The 19,860-nt window shown below is 44.5% G+C and overlaps 1 protein-coding gene across 1 annotated transcript in view; it reads left to right on the forward strand.

The window, feature by feature from the left end:
• The first annotated feature begins 575 nt into the window (after positions 1–575).
• Positions 576–19,860, forward strand: part of TDRD7 (tudor domain containing 7) — a 1,553,655-nt gene continuing 1,534,370 nt past the window's right edge. Inside the window, exon 1 of the mRNA XM_044060339.1 lies at positions 576–601. Coding sequence (XP_043916274.1) covers positions 576–601 — 26 coding nt within the window. The remainder of the gene's footprint in view (positions 602–19,860) is intronic.

Consider the following 19,860-nt stretch of genomic DNA (forward strand, 5'->3'; position numbering starts at 1 on the left):
TTAAATGCGCAAACCGATATACTCTCTGGGCTCATAAATATTCATGAATCAACATTTAATATATACCCTTACTACTCAGTATTTATCTATTTAATAAAATTATATTAAAAAACATATATAAATATAAAAAAAAACATTCATATGTTACCTTCCATTTATAAATAAATAAATAAAATACATAAAAAACATCAATTGAATATAAATATGCATGAATAAAAACTGCATATAAAATCTCATAGTGGCTGGCTCCCTCTAGTGTAAAAATTCATAATTACCATTAAATTCTATTAGCCCTAGTTTTAATAATGGTAATATTGTTAAAAAAATCATTAAGACCTGTTTTTTTCCCCGCATCCAGGGTAACTTGCCACCATAATTCTTTACTTTCTAAAATATCCTCCCAGGGACCCCCTCTAATATCTTGCCTGATTTGTTCCAATACAAAAAATTGAAAATTATATCCTATACAACCTCTAGAAGGTTTGTAAAGTGCATTAGTGTATTTTGCTTTGGAAATATCGTAGGTATGCTCGTATATTCTTTTTTTAATGTTCTTTCCATTTTACCTACGTAAAATGATTGACATTTTTGACATCACAAGGTATACCACCCCTCTAGTATCACAACAATAAAACCCCCTTACTTCTAATCCATCTCTTCCTACTCTCAAGATAAATTTCACCTTCATTTATAATGTAGGGGCATTGGTTACATCTTCCACATTTGTATGTCCCTATTCAAATATTCAAGATGATTACAGAAGCCTGGGGCTGCCCGGACATAGATCTTTTTGCATCCCCCCTCAACCACCAGTTACAGATTTTTTGCACAAGAACATTTCACAAGCTAGCATGGAAAGTGGATGCACTATCATTCATTTGGAGAAACCTCTTGGGGTATGCCCTTCCGCCACTACCTCTTCTTCCACGGGTGTTACTAAAGGTCAAGCAGGACAAGCACAAGATGATGATTTTATTGGCCCCAAATTGGCCTCGTCAGTTTTGGTACTCAACACTGATGAATCTATCCCAGGAGCCTCCTTGGATTTTACCTCCGATTCCAAATCTTTTGTCCCAACACCAGGGCCAGGTTCTGCACTCTCATGTCAAAACTCTCAGCCTAGCAGCCTGGCGAATTCAGGGTCTATGATTAATCCTTTCTTTCCCAAACAGGTCATGGATGTCATCTTAGAAGCCAGACGGCCTAGCACTAGAAAATCTTATGCAGGTAAATGGAAGAGATTTTGCACTTGGATGCATGCTCAGGATTCGGATCCTCACATTCCTAATATCCCACTGATTTTACTTTACCTGACAGACATGCTACATAAAGGTTTATCCTTCTCCATAAAAATACATACCTCAGCTACCTCACATTACAATACAGATCCTCCTATCTTTTCGAATCCACTTCTGAAACAATATCTCAGAGGAGCAAAGAATTTAAGGCGCACTAGGACACCACCCATACCTGCTTGGGACCTTAACTATGTTCTGGAAGAACTCACTGTGCCTCCTTTTGAGCCTGCTGCCACATCTGATATTAGGTATTTATCATGGAAAACAGCTATCCTACTGGCTTTGACTTCAAGCCAGGAGAGTCTCGGAGTTACAAGCACTCATGGCTGTGGAACTTTATATTATTTTTCACCAAGATAGGGTGTCTTTAAGGATCAATCCTACTTTCATGCCTAAAGTTGTTTCAAACGTGGCTTTAAATCAAACTATTCACCTGCCAACTTTTTTCAATAATCCACAAAATAAGGGGGAAAGGATCTTGCATTCCTTGGATGTACACAGACAACTTTGTTTTAACCTGGACAGAACCAAGGATATCAGGAAAAGAGCAACTGTTTGTTTCTTATGCAACAAATTCCCAAGGCAAAGCTATTTCAAAACAGACCATTTCAAAATGGATTGCTCATGGAATCAGATTTTGTTACTCTCATCATGGAAAGCAAATCCCAGGAAAAATTGGGGCTCACTCCACCAGAGCTGCTGCTACTTCAGCTGCCTTTCTCAGAGGAGTACCTACCAAGGATATTTTGGAAGCTGCAACTTGGAGTTCAGTGCATACTTTCTCTAAGCACTACAATCTACCTCTTTACTCTAAGTCTAGGGAGGGCTTTGCTTCTGCAGTCTTGCAGGGCCTTCTAGCCGCCCCTTCTACACTATAACCACCACCCTTTATCTCAACTTTGGGATTCAACCCTACAGTGATGACTGCAACAGTGAAACACAATGAACATAGTACAGTTGTGTACACTTACCAAAAATGTAGATGTTAGAGTGTCTTCACTGTTGCAGTCTGGGTTACCCTCCCTCCTGTCCCCTCTTATACTTTCGTTAGTGTGGTTTCCTACTTCACCCTTCTTCTGAGGTGTATTTGCTTCAGGGCATGGGGTTTGTTTGTTAGATTTTTGTTTTACTATTAGCCTTCACTTTTGGGCACCTGACATCTGGGTCAAGAAAAATTGGAGAACATGGCGTCGGCTGGCAGCTTTGTACTCCTAGCACTCTGACGTCGGGGAGCGTGACTGAACAGCCGACACTGGACCCAGACTTTGGGATTCTGGCCGACCGAGGGCTGCCTGCCGGCAGGAAGAACCCTACAGTGATGACTGCAACAGTGAAGACACTCGAACATCTACATTTATGGTAAGTGTACACAACTGTACTTTCTCTGCACTTCCCCTTGGCTTACCTATGGCGCCCAGGGTATTCACAAAATGCCTGGCTCCAGCCATTGCACACTGCAGGCAGAGAAATATCCACATTTACACATACTTGGATGACGGCCTGATTCAGGCTGACAGTCTGGAATTGCTACTGCAGCACCTGACATTTGCAAAACAAAATTTCTCTTTTCCTTGGGGTACACCATCAATGAAAAGAAATCAAAACTGGTACCCAGTCAAAAAATTGTATTCCTATGAGCAAGCTTGGACACAACTTCCCAGATGGCATTCCTCACTTCAGAAAAACAAGTCTACCTGACAGACTACTTCAAACAAATGGCCACCAGAACCCAGCTATCTGCAAGAAAAATACTGCAAAGCCCTAGGGTTTATGGCCTCATGTATACTGCTAATTCTTTATGCAAGACTGCATATGAGGAAACTTCAATGGTACTTAAAAAGTCTTTGGTGCCAACATTCTCAGGACCTGGAAACAGTCATTCCTATCATACCCTGTCTAAGGACAGAGTTCCTTTGGTGGGCAGAAGCATGCAACCACAACAAGGGACTGCAATTTACTCAACCCAGTGCCGCCCAGACCCTAACCACAGACTCATCGGACTATGCCTGGCGGGCACACATGGAAGGCAAATGTATTCAGGGCCACTGTAGCCCAAGTCAAATTCATCTGCACATCAATCAAAAGAGATGCTAGCTGTACAATATGCCCTGACAGCTTTCAGATCCCTACTTTTCCCAGGGCAACTGCTAATAAAGACAGACAACACCACAGTTAATGTGGTACATGAACAAGCAGGGGGGAACCCATTCTATCCTACTCTGCAGGCTAGCCATGGCCCTGTGGAACACAGCCTTGGACATTGAAGTCCATCTGCAAGCTCAATTCCTGCCAGGCAATCAAAACTCATTAGCAGACCTAAGCAGAAATCTTCTAGACCCACACAAATGACAATTAGAGCCCAGCACCTTCAACCTTCTGATTTATAAATGGGGGACCCCAGAAGTGGATCTCTTTGCCTCCCCCTACAACCACCAGCTCAGCAAATTCTGCATCAGGAATCCTCACAGCAGGGCCTGGAAAGTGGGAAAAGCTCTCAATCTATGCCTTTCCCCCTCTGCCCCTTTTCTCAAGAGTATTACTCAAGATAAAACAAGACAGGCCAAGGACAATTCTGATTGCCCCAAACTGGCCATGCCAGCACTGGTACCCACTACTGCACAGCTTGACACCGGTACCACCCTGGCACCTACACCAGACCCCAACCCTGCTTTGCATCCACAACTGCAGACCCTAAATCTTGCAGTCTGGCTTATTCCTTGAATTCTCCCCCAGCAACCCTAAGCAGGCAGGTGCTGGACATCATTCTTGAAGCCAGAAGACCCAGTAGAAGAAAATCCTATGCTGATAAGTGGAAAAGGTTCTGCTTATGTATTCAGTCCAAAGGAGAGGACACTTCTCTGCCCTTCCTGCATCTAATCCTGGATTACTTAGCAGATCTACTCCACAAAGGCCTTTTCTCCTCCATTAAGATACATGCCTCAGCCATTTCTGCACATTTCAACATTGAGCCACCTCTCTTCTCCCACTCCCTGATCAAACAGTTCCTGAGAGGGGCAAACAACTTAAGGCCACCAAGGAGAGCACCCACACCTGCTTGGGACCTTAACTTTGTACTGGAAAAACTCAAGCTTCCTCCCTTTGAACCTGCTGCATCAGCAGAGTTAAAATTCCTCTCTTGGAAAACAGCCTTGCTTCTAGCCATCACTTTAGCTAGAAGAGTGTCTGAGCTACAGGCGCTGATGGCTGTGGAACCCTTCATTATTTTCCATGCTGATAGGGTTTCCCCTCAGGACTTAACTCTTCCTTTATGCCTAAGGTGGTGTCCAGTGTGGCTCTCAACCAATCCATCCATTTGCCAAACTTCTTCCCCAATCCTCAAAATAAAAGGGAAAGGATCCTGCACTCCTTGGACGTGCACAGACAGCTCAGATTCTACCTTGATAGGACTAAGCCATTCAGAAAAGTCTGACCAGTTATTAGTCAGCTTTGCAACAGGGACAGAGGGCAAGGCCATTTCAAAACAAACAGTTTCCAAATGGATCGCACACTGCATCCATTTCTGCTACAAGCACTATGGGAAACAAACCCCTCAGGGGGTCAGAACACATTCCACTAGGGCAACATCTACCTCTACAGCATTTATCAGGGGAGTCCCTACCAGGGATATCCTGGAAGCTAATCCCTGGAGTTCTGTACACACTTTCACCAAGCATTACCACCTACCTATCTTTTCCAAATCCAGGGCAGGTTTTGCTACAGCAGTCCTGCAAGGCATATACTAGCCAGCTCTTAACTCTTCTTGTCTGCCTCCACCCTTCTTCAGCTTTGACAATCCACCCAAGTGTGATGACTGCGATTTTCTTTTATTGGCTCAGCACAGGCCCCTGGCTTTTCCCCCTGTGCTTGATATTGTTGATGATGATTTCTCTGAATCCAGTCTGTCTCCTGATTTCTTTACCCCCTGAACCAGTCAAGCCAGACAGGTACTACAGGGTCCCTGACTCTCATAAATTTATTTACAAAAACCCCGCTGCAGACCCAGAAACAATTTCTCAGGGTCCTATAGGGGTTAAAGCTTCCACTGCTAAAAATCCTGTACTCTCTGATAGGGATTCCAGACCTCTGGACAGATGGGGGGAAAAGTTTACACTTGTACTACTTTAGCTGTAAGAGCTTTAAACTGTCTGTTTCACATGCTTAAATATCAGCAGTACCTCATGTCATTGTTAAAGCAGAAAATGGTTTCAAATACAGAAAGTCCTGACAGTAAGGAAATGCAGGATTTATTGCATGCAGTTGAACAAGTGGGAAAGCATACTCTGCAATGTGGTTTTGATTCATTAGAGGCTTCTTGTAGAGCCGCAGTTACAGGCTCTGTTATTCGAAGGCATGCTTGGTTGAAAGAACAAAGTTTACCTGACCATGTTAAAGTAAAATTATTGGATGCTCCATTACAGCATGATACTTTGTTTGGTGTTAAGGCAGAAGAGGTATTAAAGAAAATGGAGGATAAAGCAAAGTCAATGCAGACAGTAAAAGATTTCTTACAGGTTCAACCACCTAGATTTAGTAGAAACTGGCCTTAATTGGTCCTTTTCAGTGTCAGACAGGCCACAAAGAGGCAGATACAGACGCCCAAGAGGCAGATCTCAGCCCCAAGCCTCCTACAGACCTAAACAATGGGGGTTCTTCAGCCCCCAAAGGAGGGGAAGACAAATCACAACCTTATAGGAAAGAAACAGTCCCAATGACTTCCCTCTGCAAATGCCAAGCGCTTAACTTTTGACAGCACCTCTAGGGGTAAAGCTAGCACTTTTCTCAAGAAATTGGCACATGATCACCCAGGACAAATGGGTGCTGAATATTGTTGTTTCTCAGGGTTACAGGTTCCACTTCAACATGCTTCCAAAACCAAAAGGTATGCCAGACCTGCCACAAAACCAATGGGCAGAGGCACAAAAACAGATTGCTGCTCTTATGGACATGGGAGCAATTTAAGAAAGTTCCACAGCAAGAACAGGGACAAGGATTTTACTCTAGACTTTTCTTAGTACCCAGAAAGGACAAAGCCTGGAGACCAATACGGGACCTGTCAATCCTAAATACTTTCCTGGATGTTCCAAAATTCAAAATGTTAACACTACAGCAACTTCTGCCCGTGCTGGGCAAGAAGGCTTGGCTAGTTACTTTGGACCTCAAGGAGGCATACCTGCATGTTCCAATCAGACAATCTTGCAGAAGATACCTCAGATTCATAGCAGGTTCAATGCATTACCAATTCTCTGTACTGCCCTTTGGCTTATCTACTGCGCCCAGGGTCTTCACAAAATGCCTGGCACCAGTAATTGCATTTTGCAGACAAAAAGGAATTCAAATATGTCCCTACTTGGACGACTGCCTTATTTCAAGCAGAGAGCAAGGACATTCTTCTAAAGCATCTGGCGTTTGTAAAAAGATTGCTAATTTGCCTAGGGTACACAGTAAATGAAAAGAAATCAAAACTAGTGCCCTCTCAAGAGATAATATTCCTGGGTGCAAGCTTAAATACAACTGCCCAGGTGGCTTATCTCACGCCAGGCAAAGGCAACTGACTCATTACTTTCAAATGATGGCAACAAAAACCCAGCTCCCTGCAAGAAAAATTCTGCAGGCCCTGGGCTTCATAGCATCCTGCATTCTACTAATTCCATATGCAAAACTGCATATGAGGAAACTACAATGGTATCTAAAAAGTGTTGGGACTCAGCATGGTCACAGCCTGGAGACAATCATAACTTTAATTCCCTGCCTACAATAAGAGTTTCGATGGTGGTCCCCGGCCTGTCACCAGAACAAGGGGCAGCCTTTCATCTTACCCACAGCCAGGCAGACAATATCAATGGATGCATCGGATTATGCATGGGGGGCACATGTGGCAGGAAAACGTATTCAGGGCACGTGGGCCAAGGAACAAATGCATCTTCACATCAATCAAAAAGAGATGCTAGCTGTACAGAATGCCCTGACAGCTTTCAAGGACCTAATACATCCAGGGCAACTATTAATAAAGATGGACAAATACCACAGTTATGTGGTACATAAACAAGCAAGGGGGCACACATTCCTACCCCCTATGCAGACAAGCCATGACTTTGTGGAACACAGCACTGACCTATCAAGTACATCTGCAGGCATAATTCCTGCCAGGAACAAAAATACACTGGCAGACGAACTAAGCAGAAATCTCATGGATCCTCACGAATGGAAGCTAAATCCACAAGTGTTCAACATGATAACAAGGAGATGGGGACGCCCAGACACAGATCTTTTTGCCTCCCTTCACAATTACCAAATACAGAAGTTTTGCACAAGAACTTATCACTCTCAAGCATGGAAAGTGGATGCTGTGTCATTCAGCTCAAAAGGCCTGGCAGTCTATGCCTTCCCTCTGATACCTCTTCTCACCAAGGTGCTACTAAAAGTCAGACAAGAAAGGCCAAAAATTATCCTGATTGCACCAGACTGGCCACGCCAGCACTGGTTCCCAATCCTAAAGAGTTTGTCGCAAGGCCCACCTTGGCTTCTACCTAAAATTCCTCATCATCTGACACAACAAAACAATCAGATTCTGTACAGTCAACTCAGAACCTTAAACCTAGCAGCATGACAGATAATGTAGCCACTCAGACTGCACCTCTCTCTAAAGCTGTTATGGATGTCATTTTAGAAGCCAGGTGGCCCAGCACTAGGAAATCTTATGTAGAAAAATGGAAAACATTCTGTGCTTGGAACCAGGCACAAGGGCTCAAACCACTTGTCCCTAACATACCTCAGATTTTACAATACCTAACTGAGATGCTGGACAAAGGCTTATCTTTCTCATCTATTAAAATCCATGCCTCTGCCATTTCAGCTCATTACAATACGGAACCTCCTATTTTTTCACATCCCCTACTACGACAGTTCCTCAGAGGGGCAAAAAATATAAGACCCCCAAGGAGAGCACCAGTACCTACTTGGGACCTCAATTTTTTTTTTTAGGAAAGCTCACACTGCCTCCTTTTGAACCAGCCAACACAGCTGATCTAAAATTCTTGTCATGGAAAACTGCTCTGCTCCTAGCAATAACTTCAGCAAGAAGAGTCTCAGAGTTACAGGCATTAATGGCTGTGGAACCTTTCCTCATTTTTCATCAAGACAGGGTTTCTCTTAGGACAAACCCAACATTCATGCCAAAAGTGGTCTCCAATGTGGCCTTAAACCAAACCATTAATTTACCTACTTTTTACCCAAATCCCCAGAATAAAGGGGAGAGACTTCTGCATGCTTTGGATATACACAGACAGCTACAATTCTACTTGGACAAAACAAAAGCTTTCAGAAAAACTGAGCAACTGTTTGTAGCATATGCTGCAGGATCACAAGGAAAGCCTATTACAAAGCAGACAATCTCGAAATGGATAGGACACTGCATCCGCTTCTGTTATGCACAACATGGCAAATCAGTGCCTAAGGGCATTAGGCCTCATTCTACCAGAGCAGCAGCCACTTCAGCAGCTTTCTTCAGAGGCGTACCAACCAAAGACATTTTAGAAGCTGCAACCTGGAGCTCAGTGCACACTTTCACCAAGCACTACCACTTACCTCTCTACTCTAAATCCAGAGCAGGCTTTGCCACTGCAGTTCTGCAGGGCTTGTTAGCCTCTCCAAATCCAATTTAGACCCAGCCACCCAACCTCAGCTTTGGGATTCTACCCAAGTGTAATGACTGCAACAGTGAAACACGATGAACATAGTACAGTTGTGTACCTACCATAGATGTAGATGTTCGAGTGTATTCACTGTTGCAGTCCAGGTTACCCACCCACCATCCCCCTTTTTTTTCATTGCTGGGACTTTTTTGTATTTCTCATCTCTATACTACATATGTGATGTATTTGTTTGTAGATGAAGGAAATGTTTATAGTAATATATGCATGTCTTTTGGCATCATTTTATCTTTCTAGCCTTCCTATCTGGGGGCACCCGACATCTGGGGCAAGAAAAACTGAAGAAAATGGTGTCTGTTGCAACTTTTACACCCCTGGCGCACTGATGTCAGGGAATAAGCGACAGCAACCGACGCCGGACCAAGACTTTGGAACTCGGGTCGCCTGCCAGCAAGATAACCCAAGTGTAATGACTGCAACAGTGAATACACTCGAACATCTACATTTATGGTAGGTACACAACTGTACTGTCTCTGGTATTCGGGGTGACTGAGGGCTACCTGCAGGCAGATAACCTAAGTGTGATGACTGCAACAGTGAATACACTCTTAACAGCTACGTTTATGTTAAGTGTACACAACTGTACTTTCTCGCTTCTTACCCCAAAGATAAAAAAGCTTTCAGACGTTCCACCCAGTCAGAAGGAGCAAGCAAAATGTAGAAATTCAAAAGTTGCTAGACAAGAGCGTTATCCAGAAGGTCCTTGCAGACCAAGTAGAATTCGGAACTTAAGGATGTTCTTCGTGTTTCACTGTTGCAGTCATTACATTTGGGTTATCTGGCTGCAGGTAGCCCTCAGCCGGTCTGATCATCAAAGTCTTGGTTTCTGTGTCGGATGCTGTCTCTTCTTCCATGAAGTCAGGGATATAAAGCATGCAGCTGATGCCGTTACAGCAATCTTTCTTGCCGGGCGGTGCCCAAAGCAGAAGCAGTTCGCAAGTGCTGGTCGGCTGAGTCCTGAAATCTTCGTTTTAGAGTTTCAGAACCTTTTTCTTGCTCTAAACTGATGTCAGTAAAAGTTAATTGTTTTACTTGTGGAAAGCAAATACCTCATAAAGATTTTCATTCGTACTGCATTCATTGCTTGGGCCCAGACCACGACGTCCCTCGCTGTTGGTTTTGTGCCTTATTCAATCCTCTAACTATTCGTTGTCTGTTCATTTTTGCATTAAACTATTTAGGTACTTGGTTTAATTATCCAGAAATGGCTTTGGTAAGCCATCCGACTACCAACATTACAAAAAAACCTAAAGATAAAGACATACCGGCCGCATAGGTCCAAAGCTGCCGACGATGCTTCTGTTAAGCTAGTCACCAGTTCGCCGGTACTCAGTGAGGCGCTTTTGCGCAGCCCCTGATCCCCGCTACTTCAGATTCACAGGCCTCTACTGAGTCCCATTCGGAGTCCGGTATGCCACTAGATGTTTCTAAGACTATGGAACTGGCAGATGTTCATCCTGTTTCACTGTTGCAGTCATTACACTTGGGTTATCCTGCTGGCAGGCTACCTGCAGTTGGCCTGAATTCCAAAGTCTTTGTCCGGCGTTGGTTGCTGTCGTCTCTTCCCTGACAGTGCGGCAGGGGTATAAAAGATGCAGCCAGCACCATTTTCTTTAGTCTTTCTTGCTGCGCGGTGCCCGAAGCAAAAGCAGTTCGCAAGTGCCGATCGGCCGACTTGTGAGATTTTCAAAAACGAATTTCAGATCCGAAGTCTTCATTAGGAGGCATGCTTGGTTAAAGGAACAGAATCTACCTGATCATGTTAAAGCAAAATTACTAGATGCTCCATTACAGCATGATACTTTATTTGGTGTTAAAGCAGAGGAGGTGTTGAAGAAAATGGAGGACAAAGCGAAATCTATGCAAACAGTAAAGGATTTCTTACAGGTACAGCCACTCAGATTTAGCAGGAACTGGCCTACAAAGAATTGGTACTTTCCAGTGTCAGACCGCAAAGAGGCAGATACAGACGCCCTAGAGGCAGATCCCAGCCCCAGGGCTCATACAGGCCTAAACAGTGGGGCGCTTCTACCTCCAAAAGTGGAGAAGACAAATCACAGCTATACAGGAAACAGTCCCAATGACTTTCCTCTGCCAGCACCAAGCACTTAACTTTTGGCAGCCCCCTTAGGGGGAAAACTAGCACTTTTTTCTCAAAACTGGCACATTATCACCCAGGACAAATGACAAACAACGGCAACTGACTTCTTACTTCACAATGTTGGCAACAAAGACCCAGATGTCCTTCATGGATGCATCTGCAGTCATAACAAGTGGGTTGTCCTGTCGTCAGGCAGCCCTTCAGTCAGCCGGATTCCAAAGTCCGGGTCCGGCTTTGGCTGATGTCGCACTCCACCCGACGTCATCTCTGTTGGTCTTCGGGTATAAAGGCATCAGCCGACGCCATTTTCCTCAGTCTTTCTTGCGGGCGCCAAGCAGAAGCTGTTCGCAAGTGCCGGTCGGTCGGATCCAGAGATTACTTCTACCGAATACAAGACTTCTAAAGCTAAGTACCCGTGGGGACTCTTTCTTGCCTCAGCCGATGTCAGAAAAAGTTAACAATTGTTTAAACTGTGGGAAACAAATACCTCATAAAGATTTCCACTCTTACTGTCTGCCTTGTTTAGGCCCAGCCCACGACGTAGCAGCCTGTTCGGCCTGTGCTTCCTTCAACCGACGAACGCACAGTTTTTCGGTTCTGACTTTGCTTACATTATGTCGTCGGATCCTCCGACTACCCAATCTGGCAAAACGAAGATAAAGACCGACACGAAACCTTGGTCAAGCAAGTGTCTCGGTTTCGGCGAAACCGAGAAAACTGAACAAAGTACAGCTGAACCTATTCCTACAACTGAGGCCCTGCTACAACTCTTGAAGCGACTTCAGAAATTTTACCCACTACGGTGGTTGACTTATCAGACACCATCCCTTGGATGTTTCTACCCCAGCACGTGGTGCTGCTAGGCCTCCAGCAGCCATGTCCATTAAGGCCTTCGCCAGGGCTAAAGCTGCCAAGACTACTAAAACAGTGCCTGTTAAACCACCCCATCCAGGCCCTCTTCTAGTTCTCAAATGCTTACCTTGGCAGAAGATTTAATTTCTTTAATTAGAGGATCTCAATCTCACCCAGACAGGGCCTCTCAGCCCCAGAGAAGAGACCTAGGGCAGAGCCCCGAGCCAGTGTCCTCTGATGATTCTGCTGATGAATCAGACATAACTGACCAGCCAGAGGCTCCCTTCTCCAATTTTGAAGATTCTGATGCTGAAGAATCCATCCCAGCTGCTTCCCCACCAGAAGAATTTTCCTTTGGGGGAACTTTGCATGCCATGAGAACAGTTCCAATGGCAGCAACAGGATTTTTCAGACTCCAGAAAAGACTTAGGACCTTTCTGCACCTCCCTCAGCACAGGCCCTTGGCTATACCCCCTGTTCTCTCTGTGGTGGATGATGCTTTCAATGATGCCTGCTCCGCTCCAGATTCTTTACCCCCAGCCCCTACCAAACCAGACAGATTTTACAGGGTGCCAGATACTCATCACCACCTTTACAAGGCTCCACTTGCAGACCCAGAAACTATATCCCAGGGCCCCAAGGCAGTAGCCTCGACCATAGCTAAAAACCCTATTCCTTCTGAAAGGGAAGCAAGGTCATTAGACAGATGGGGTAAAAAGGTCTACACTTCAGCTACTCTCTCAGCTAGAGCTTTAAACTGTCAGTTTCACATGATACAATACCAAGAGTTTATGCTGGATCAGTTAACTAAAAACTAACCACTGATGAATCTCTTGATAAGAAATATGTATTAGATATGGTAAATAACATACAACAGGTTAGCAACCATTCCTTAAAATGTGGCTATGATGCACTGGAGGCTTCATTTAGATCAGCCATGACAGGCACAGTGATAAGAAGGCATGCATGGCTAAAGGAACAAGCTTTACCGGATCATGTTAAAGCTAAGTTGCTAGATGCTCCTATGGACAAGACAAGTTTGTTTGGTACATCTGCCCAGCAGGTTATGAAGAAAATGGAAGAAAAGGCAAAATCTGTTCAAACTGTTAAAGATTTCTTGCAGGTTCAACCCCAAGGTTTAGCAGGAACTGGCCTGCCAAAATTGGTCCTTTCCTGACTCCACAAAATTTCAAAGGGGCAGGAATAGACGTTCCAGAGGCAGAAACCAATCCAGAGGAGGTGCCTACAGAGGAAGACAGTGGCAAGGTAACAACAGAGGCACAGACACGGCCACTGCCACTACATCAACACAACCACAGTGACTTAACCTAAACCCGCCTACCAGGGAACAAATAGCAGCTCCTCTAGGCGGAAAGTTAACCTTATTTTCAAAGAACTGGCACTACATAACAAAGGACAAGTGGATTTTACAAACCATAGATCAAGGTTACCGGTTTCACTTCCACACTATTCCAGTCAAGAGGAATGCCAAATCTACCTCCAAATCAAAAAACAGAGGCTCTCCAGATAATGGAGTTAGCAAACATGAGAGCTGTGGAAAGAGTGCCAGCAGCAGAGCAAGGAAAGGGTTCTACTCCAGACTATTCCTAGTTCCAAGAAAGGAAAAAAGTTGGAGACCAATTCTCGACCTGTCCACCTTAAATACATACATCATTGTCCCAAAATTCAAAATGCTGACCCTACAGCAACTTCTTCCCATGCTGGGCAAGGAGTCTTGGCTGGTAACTCTAGATCTCAAGGAGGCATACCTGCACGTCCCCATTCGACCAATCTGCAGAAGATACCTCAGATTTTCTTGCAGGATCAGAGCACTATCAATCCTCAGCATTGCCTTTTGGCTTATCTACTGCGCCCAGAGTATTCACAAAATGCCTGGCATCAGTAATCGCCCATTGCAGACTTCAGGGAATTCAAATTTACCCATACCTGGACGACTGCCTGCTACAAGGGGACAACAAAAGCAAGCTGACAACAGATTTACAAAGGGTCATTTACTTGCTACAAGCACTGGGATACACAGTCAATTTACAAAAGTCAAGGCTAATACCATCCCAAACAAGGACTTTCTTGAATTGGACATAGTAAAACAAATGGCATTCCTGACTACAGAAAAACTAAAGAACTCCCTCTATACTTCTTGGCACTAACAAAACTGAACAAGTTAACAGCAAGAAAAGTACTGCAGGCCTTGGGCTTCATGGCATCATGCATAATCTTGGTTCCATTTGCCAGACTACATATGAGAAAACTACAGTGGTACCTAAAGAATTTATGGTCCCAACACAGACACAGTCTAGAAACAGAAATCCCACTAATTCCATGCTTAAAACAGGAGTTCCTATGGTGGGCTCAGGCATGCCAGTCAAACCCAGGCCTACCCTTTCGCAGATGTCAAGCAAGCCAGACCATCACAACAGACGCTTCAGACCTAGGATGGGGGCACACATGCTGGACAAATGCGTGCAAGGATTGTGGACACAGGATCAACTTCAACTGCACATCAACCTAAAAGAAATGCTGGCAGTAAAACTGGCAATCCAAAAGTTCAAACCATTTCTCAAAGAGGGCCAGTTGATAAGGACAGACAACACCACAGTCATGTGGTACATCAACAAACAGGGAGGCACTCATTCATACCCCTATGCAGAATGACCTTGGAGCTGTGGACCCTGGCACTCAGCTACAACATCCAGTTACAGGCAATATTTGTACCAGGGAAAGACAATACCCTAGCAGACATATTAAGCAGAACCACTTCGGATGCCCACGAATGGAAGCTTCATCCGGACATCTTCAAGACCATCTCAAAGAAATGGGGAATGCCACAGATAGACCTATTCGCATCACCTCTCAATCACCAGCTCAAAAAATTCTGCACAAGGACATTCCACCCATTAGCATGGAAAGTGGATTCGCTCTAGGCCTAACAGCATATGCATTCCCGCCTCTTCCTTTGATACACAAGGTACTACTAAAAATCAAGGAAGAACGTCCAAGGATAATCCTGATAGCTCCAAACTGGCCAAGACAACACTGGTACCCACTACTGAGGAGCATGTCTCGGAACAATATGTGGACAATTCCTGACGCCTTTGATGTTAAGAACAACTACAGCATCATACATCCAAACCTAAAAACCTTACAACTGACTGCATGGAACATCACATAACAGCAGCTATTCCAGAACTTTCCCAAAGAGTTAAAGACATTATTCTGGAAGCACGCAGACCTTCAACAAGAAGGAACTATGCTGGAAAATGGAAAAGGTTTGTCATCTGGGAAGAGGGAAAGATGTGTCAAACATAGATATGCCTAACATTCTGGAGTATCTGGCGAACTTCTTCATTCAGGCCTGTCCTACTCCTCCATCAAGATACATGCATCAGCTATTTCAGCAGAATACAGCTTTGATACACCTGTTTTGCACCCTTTGCTCAGACAATTCCTCAGAGGAATCAAGAATGTAAAACCTCCAAGGAAACCACCATTACCAGCTTGGGATTTAAACTTTGTGCTAGAAAAGTTGACACTAGCACCCTTTGAACCAGCAGCAACAGCAGACCTACAACACCTATCATGGAAAACTGCTTTCCTACTGGCAATTACTTCAGCAAGGAGGGTTTCAGAACTACAGGCCTTAATGGCAGTGCAACCCTTCCTAATCTTCCACCAAGATAGAGTGTCCATGAGGACTAATCCTACATTTATGCCTAAGGTGGTATCCAGAGTGTCTTTAAACCAGGCAATCCACCTACCTACCTTCTTTCCCAACCCACAAAACAGAGGGAAAGAATACTGCATACCTTGGATGTACATAGACAGCTACGCTACTACTTGGACAGAACAAAAATAGCAGAAAGACTGACCAACTTTTGTAGCCTATGCAACAGGAAGGGAAGGAAAAGCTATTTCCAAACAGACAATCTCCAAATGGATAGGAAATTGCATACGATTCTGTTACTCCTTCCATGGAAAACCAATTCCACAGAACATAAGACCTCATTCTACAAGAGCAGCAGCCACTACCACAGCCTTCGTGGCAACCAAAGACATTATTGAGGCGGCTACTTGGACCTCCGTGCATACATTTGCCAAGCATTATAATTTGCCTCTATATTCCAGATCCCGAGCAGGGTTTGCCACTGCTGTACTGCAAGGGATCCTAAACACACCATAATCTACCTTTATCCTCCTCCCTAGTTGGCTATGGTATTCTACCCACTTGTTATGACTGCAGATGCATCCATGAAGGACATAGTACAGTTTTGTACCTACCATAAATGTAGATGTCCGAACTGGATAGCATCTGCAGTCATCCCACCATCCCTCTGTGGTACTCCTAGGGTGTTTACCCTTCTAATAGCTAGCTGTTGGGGGGGAGTCTTTTATGGTGTATTTGTTTTTGTATATGTACATACATGCTTATTGTTGTGTTTACCTCTATCTATTTGGAAACATTGGCATCTATCCAAATTTTAGCCTGCAAGAGGGCTACTGGCATCTGGGGCAAGAAACACTGAGAAAAATGGCGTCGGCTGGTGCCTTTATACGAAGACCAACAGAGAGCGACATCAGCGGACTTTGGAATCCGGCCGACTGAAGGGCTGCCTGACGACAGGACAACCCACTTGTTATGACTGCAGATGCTATCCAGTTCGGACATCTACATTTATGGTAGGTACAAAACTGTACTTTATCTGCAATAAAAATTCTGCAGGCTTTGGGCTTCATGGCATCCTGCATTCTGCTAATTCTATATGCCAGACTGCATATGAGGAAACTACAATGGTATCTAAAAAGTGTTTGGACTCAACATTGCCACAGCCTGGAAACATTGATTACCTCATTCCTTGCCTTCAGTAGGAGTTTCGATGGTGGGCACAGGCCTGTCACTTCAACAAGGGACATCCATTCAACCTACCCACAGCCAGGCAATCATTAACAACAGATGCTTTAGATTATGCCTGGGGGGGCCCACATGGCAGGAAAATGTATTCAGGGCACATGGCCCTCAAGCCAAATGCATTTTCATATCAATCAAAAAGAGATGCTAGCTGTTCAGAATTCCCTGACAGCTTTCAAGGACCTTCTTCATCCAGGACAACTACTAAGGACGGACAATATTACAATCATGTGGTACATAAACAAGCAGGGAGGCACACATTTCTATCCCCTCTGCAGACGAGCCATGACTTTGTGGGACACAGCATTGACTTATCAAGTACATCTGCAAGCACAGTTCCTGCCAGGAAAGAAAAATACTCTGGCAGATGAACTAAGCAGAAACATTACGGATCCCCACAAGTGGAAACTGGATCCACAAGTATTTAGCATGATAGCAAGAAATGGGAATGCCCAGACATAGATCTTTTTGCCTCCACTCAACTGCCAACTACAGAGATTCTGCACAAGGACTTATCACAAGCAAGCATAGAAAATCGATGCTCTATCATTAAGCTGGAAAACCCTAACAGTATATGCCTTTCCTTTCCAAGGTACTCTTAAAGGTCAGACAAGAGAAGCCGAAAATGATTCTGATTGCCCCAGACTTTCCCCGCTAACACTGGTACCCAGTCCTAAAGAGCTTGTCTCAAAGCCCAGCCTGGACATTGCCTCTGATTCCTCACTTACTGACCCAACAAAACAATCGGATCTTGCACAGCCAACTCAGGACCCTAAATCTGGCAGCATGGTGAATAATGTAGCCATTCAGAACACACCTCTCTCTAAAGCAGTGATGGATGTTATTTTGGAGGCCAGGAGGCCAAGTACCAGAAAATCTTATGCAGAAAAATGGAAGAGATTCTGTGCTTGGAACCAGGCACAAGGAATTGACATGCTTGTACCAAATATTCCTCAGATTTTATAATACCTAACTGAGATGCTGGACAAAGGCCTATCCTTCTCATCAATTAAAATCCATGCCTCTGCCATTTCAGCTCATTACAATACGGAGCCACCTATTTTTTCTCATCCATTGCTAACGCAGTACCTCAGAGGGGCCAAAAATATAAGACCTCCAAGGAGAGCACCAATACCTGCATGGGACCTCAATTATGTCTTGGAGAAACTCACACTGCCACCTTTTGAGCCAGACAATACAGCTGAAATAAAGTTCTTAGCTTGGAAAACAGCTCTGCTCCTAGCAATAACCTCTGCAAGATGAGTCTGAGTTACAGGCTTTCATGACTGTGGATCCTTTTTATCATTTTCCATCCAGACAGGGTTTCTCTGAGGACAAACCCGACGTTTATGCCCAAGGTAGTGTCCAGTGTGGCCCTTAACCAAACTATTCATTTGCCTACTTTTTCTCCAAACCCACAGAATAAGGGTGAGAGACTCCTGCATTCTTTCGACATACACAGACAACTACGCTTCTACTTGGACAGAACTAAAGCTTTCATAAAGACTGAACAACTTTTAGTGGCATATGCTGCAGGGTCACAAGGAAAGCCGATCTCAAAGCAGACTATTTAGAAATGTGTATGCCACTGCATTCGATTCTGTTATTCACAACATGACAAATCAATCCGTAAGGGCATTAGGCCACATTCTACCAGAGCAGCAGCCACTTCAGCAGCTAGGGGTACCAACCAAAGAAATTTTAGAGGTTGCAACTTGGAGTTCAGTGTACACTTTCACCAAGCACTACCATTTACCTCTCAACGCTAAATCCAGAGCAGGCTTGGCCACTGCAGTTTTGCAGGGCCTTATGGCCTCTCCTAATCCTGTTTAGACCCAGCCACCCTACCTCAGCTTTGGGATTCAACCCAAGTGTAATGACTGCAACAGTGAAACACGATGAACATAGTACAGTTGTGTACCTACCATAAATGTAGATGTTTGAGTGCATTCACTGTTGCAGTCCAGGTTACACACCCACCACCCCCCTTTTCTTTGCTGGGGCTTATCTGTACTTCTCTGTCCTATACAACATATCTGGTGTATTTGCTTGTAGATGAAGGAAATGTTTGTTATTGCATGCATACTTATTGGCATAAATGTTTAGTCTACCAGTTTGGGGGCACCTGACATCTGGGGCAAGAAAAACTGAAGAAAATGGCGTCGGCTGCATCTTTTATACCCCTGACGCACTGACGTCAGGGAAGAGGCGACAGCAACCGACGCAGGACCAAGACTTTGGAATTCAGGCCGACTGTGGGTAGCCTGCCAGCAGGATAACCCAAGTGTAATGACTGCAACAGTGAATGCACTCTAACATCTACATTTATGGTAGGTACACAACTGTACTATGTCTCCACCTTGACTGGGTCCGGAGCTGCTGTACAGGCACCTGCTTCTGAGGGTGCATTCAGACCTACTGACTTGCATATCAACCCGACACCATCTTCTTCTAGGCCTAAAACTCTACCCACACCTTTAACCGGCGTCCAAACCACATGGTCAGGCCCATATGCCTAAAAAACATATAGCAATGGCTGAAGACCTTATTACTCTAAGTAGGGAAGCCAGCCTTCTCCGAGACCTAGAGGTGATTTTCCTTCTGATTCTTTTGATCAGGATTCTGAAATTTCAGTTTTTTCTGATGACCAGGATTTGCCCTTATCTACCTATGAGGATTCTGATGCAGAAGACTCCATACCCTCTGCTTTCCCACCAGAAGATTTTTCTTTTGGTGAAACTTTGCACACTCTTAGGGAGCATTTCCGCTGGGAAAGCCGGGTTACTCTGACTCCAAAAAGAGACTTAGGGAATTCTTACTCCTACCTCAACAAAGGCCTTTAGTTATCCCTCCTGTACTGGACATTGTAGATGCCTTCTTAGAATCTGGCCTGGCCCCAGACACTACTTCGGGCTTCCAGGAAACCTGACAGGTATTAGAGTACCTGACTATCACAAGTTCCTCTTTACGAATCCT

This window comes from Protopterus annectens, chromosome 2.part0 (assembly GCF_019279795.1).
Source record: "Protopterus annectens isolate FY-2018-M chromosome 2.part0, PAN1.0, whole genome shotgun sequence".
In the NCBI taxonomy this organism is placed as follows: domain Eukaryota; kingdom Metazoa; phylum Chordata; order Ceratodontiformes; family Protopteridae; genus Protopterus; species Protopterus annectens.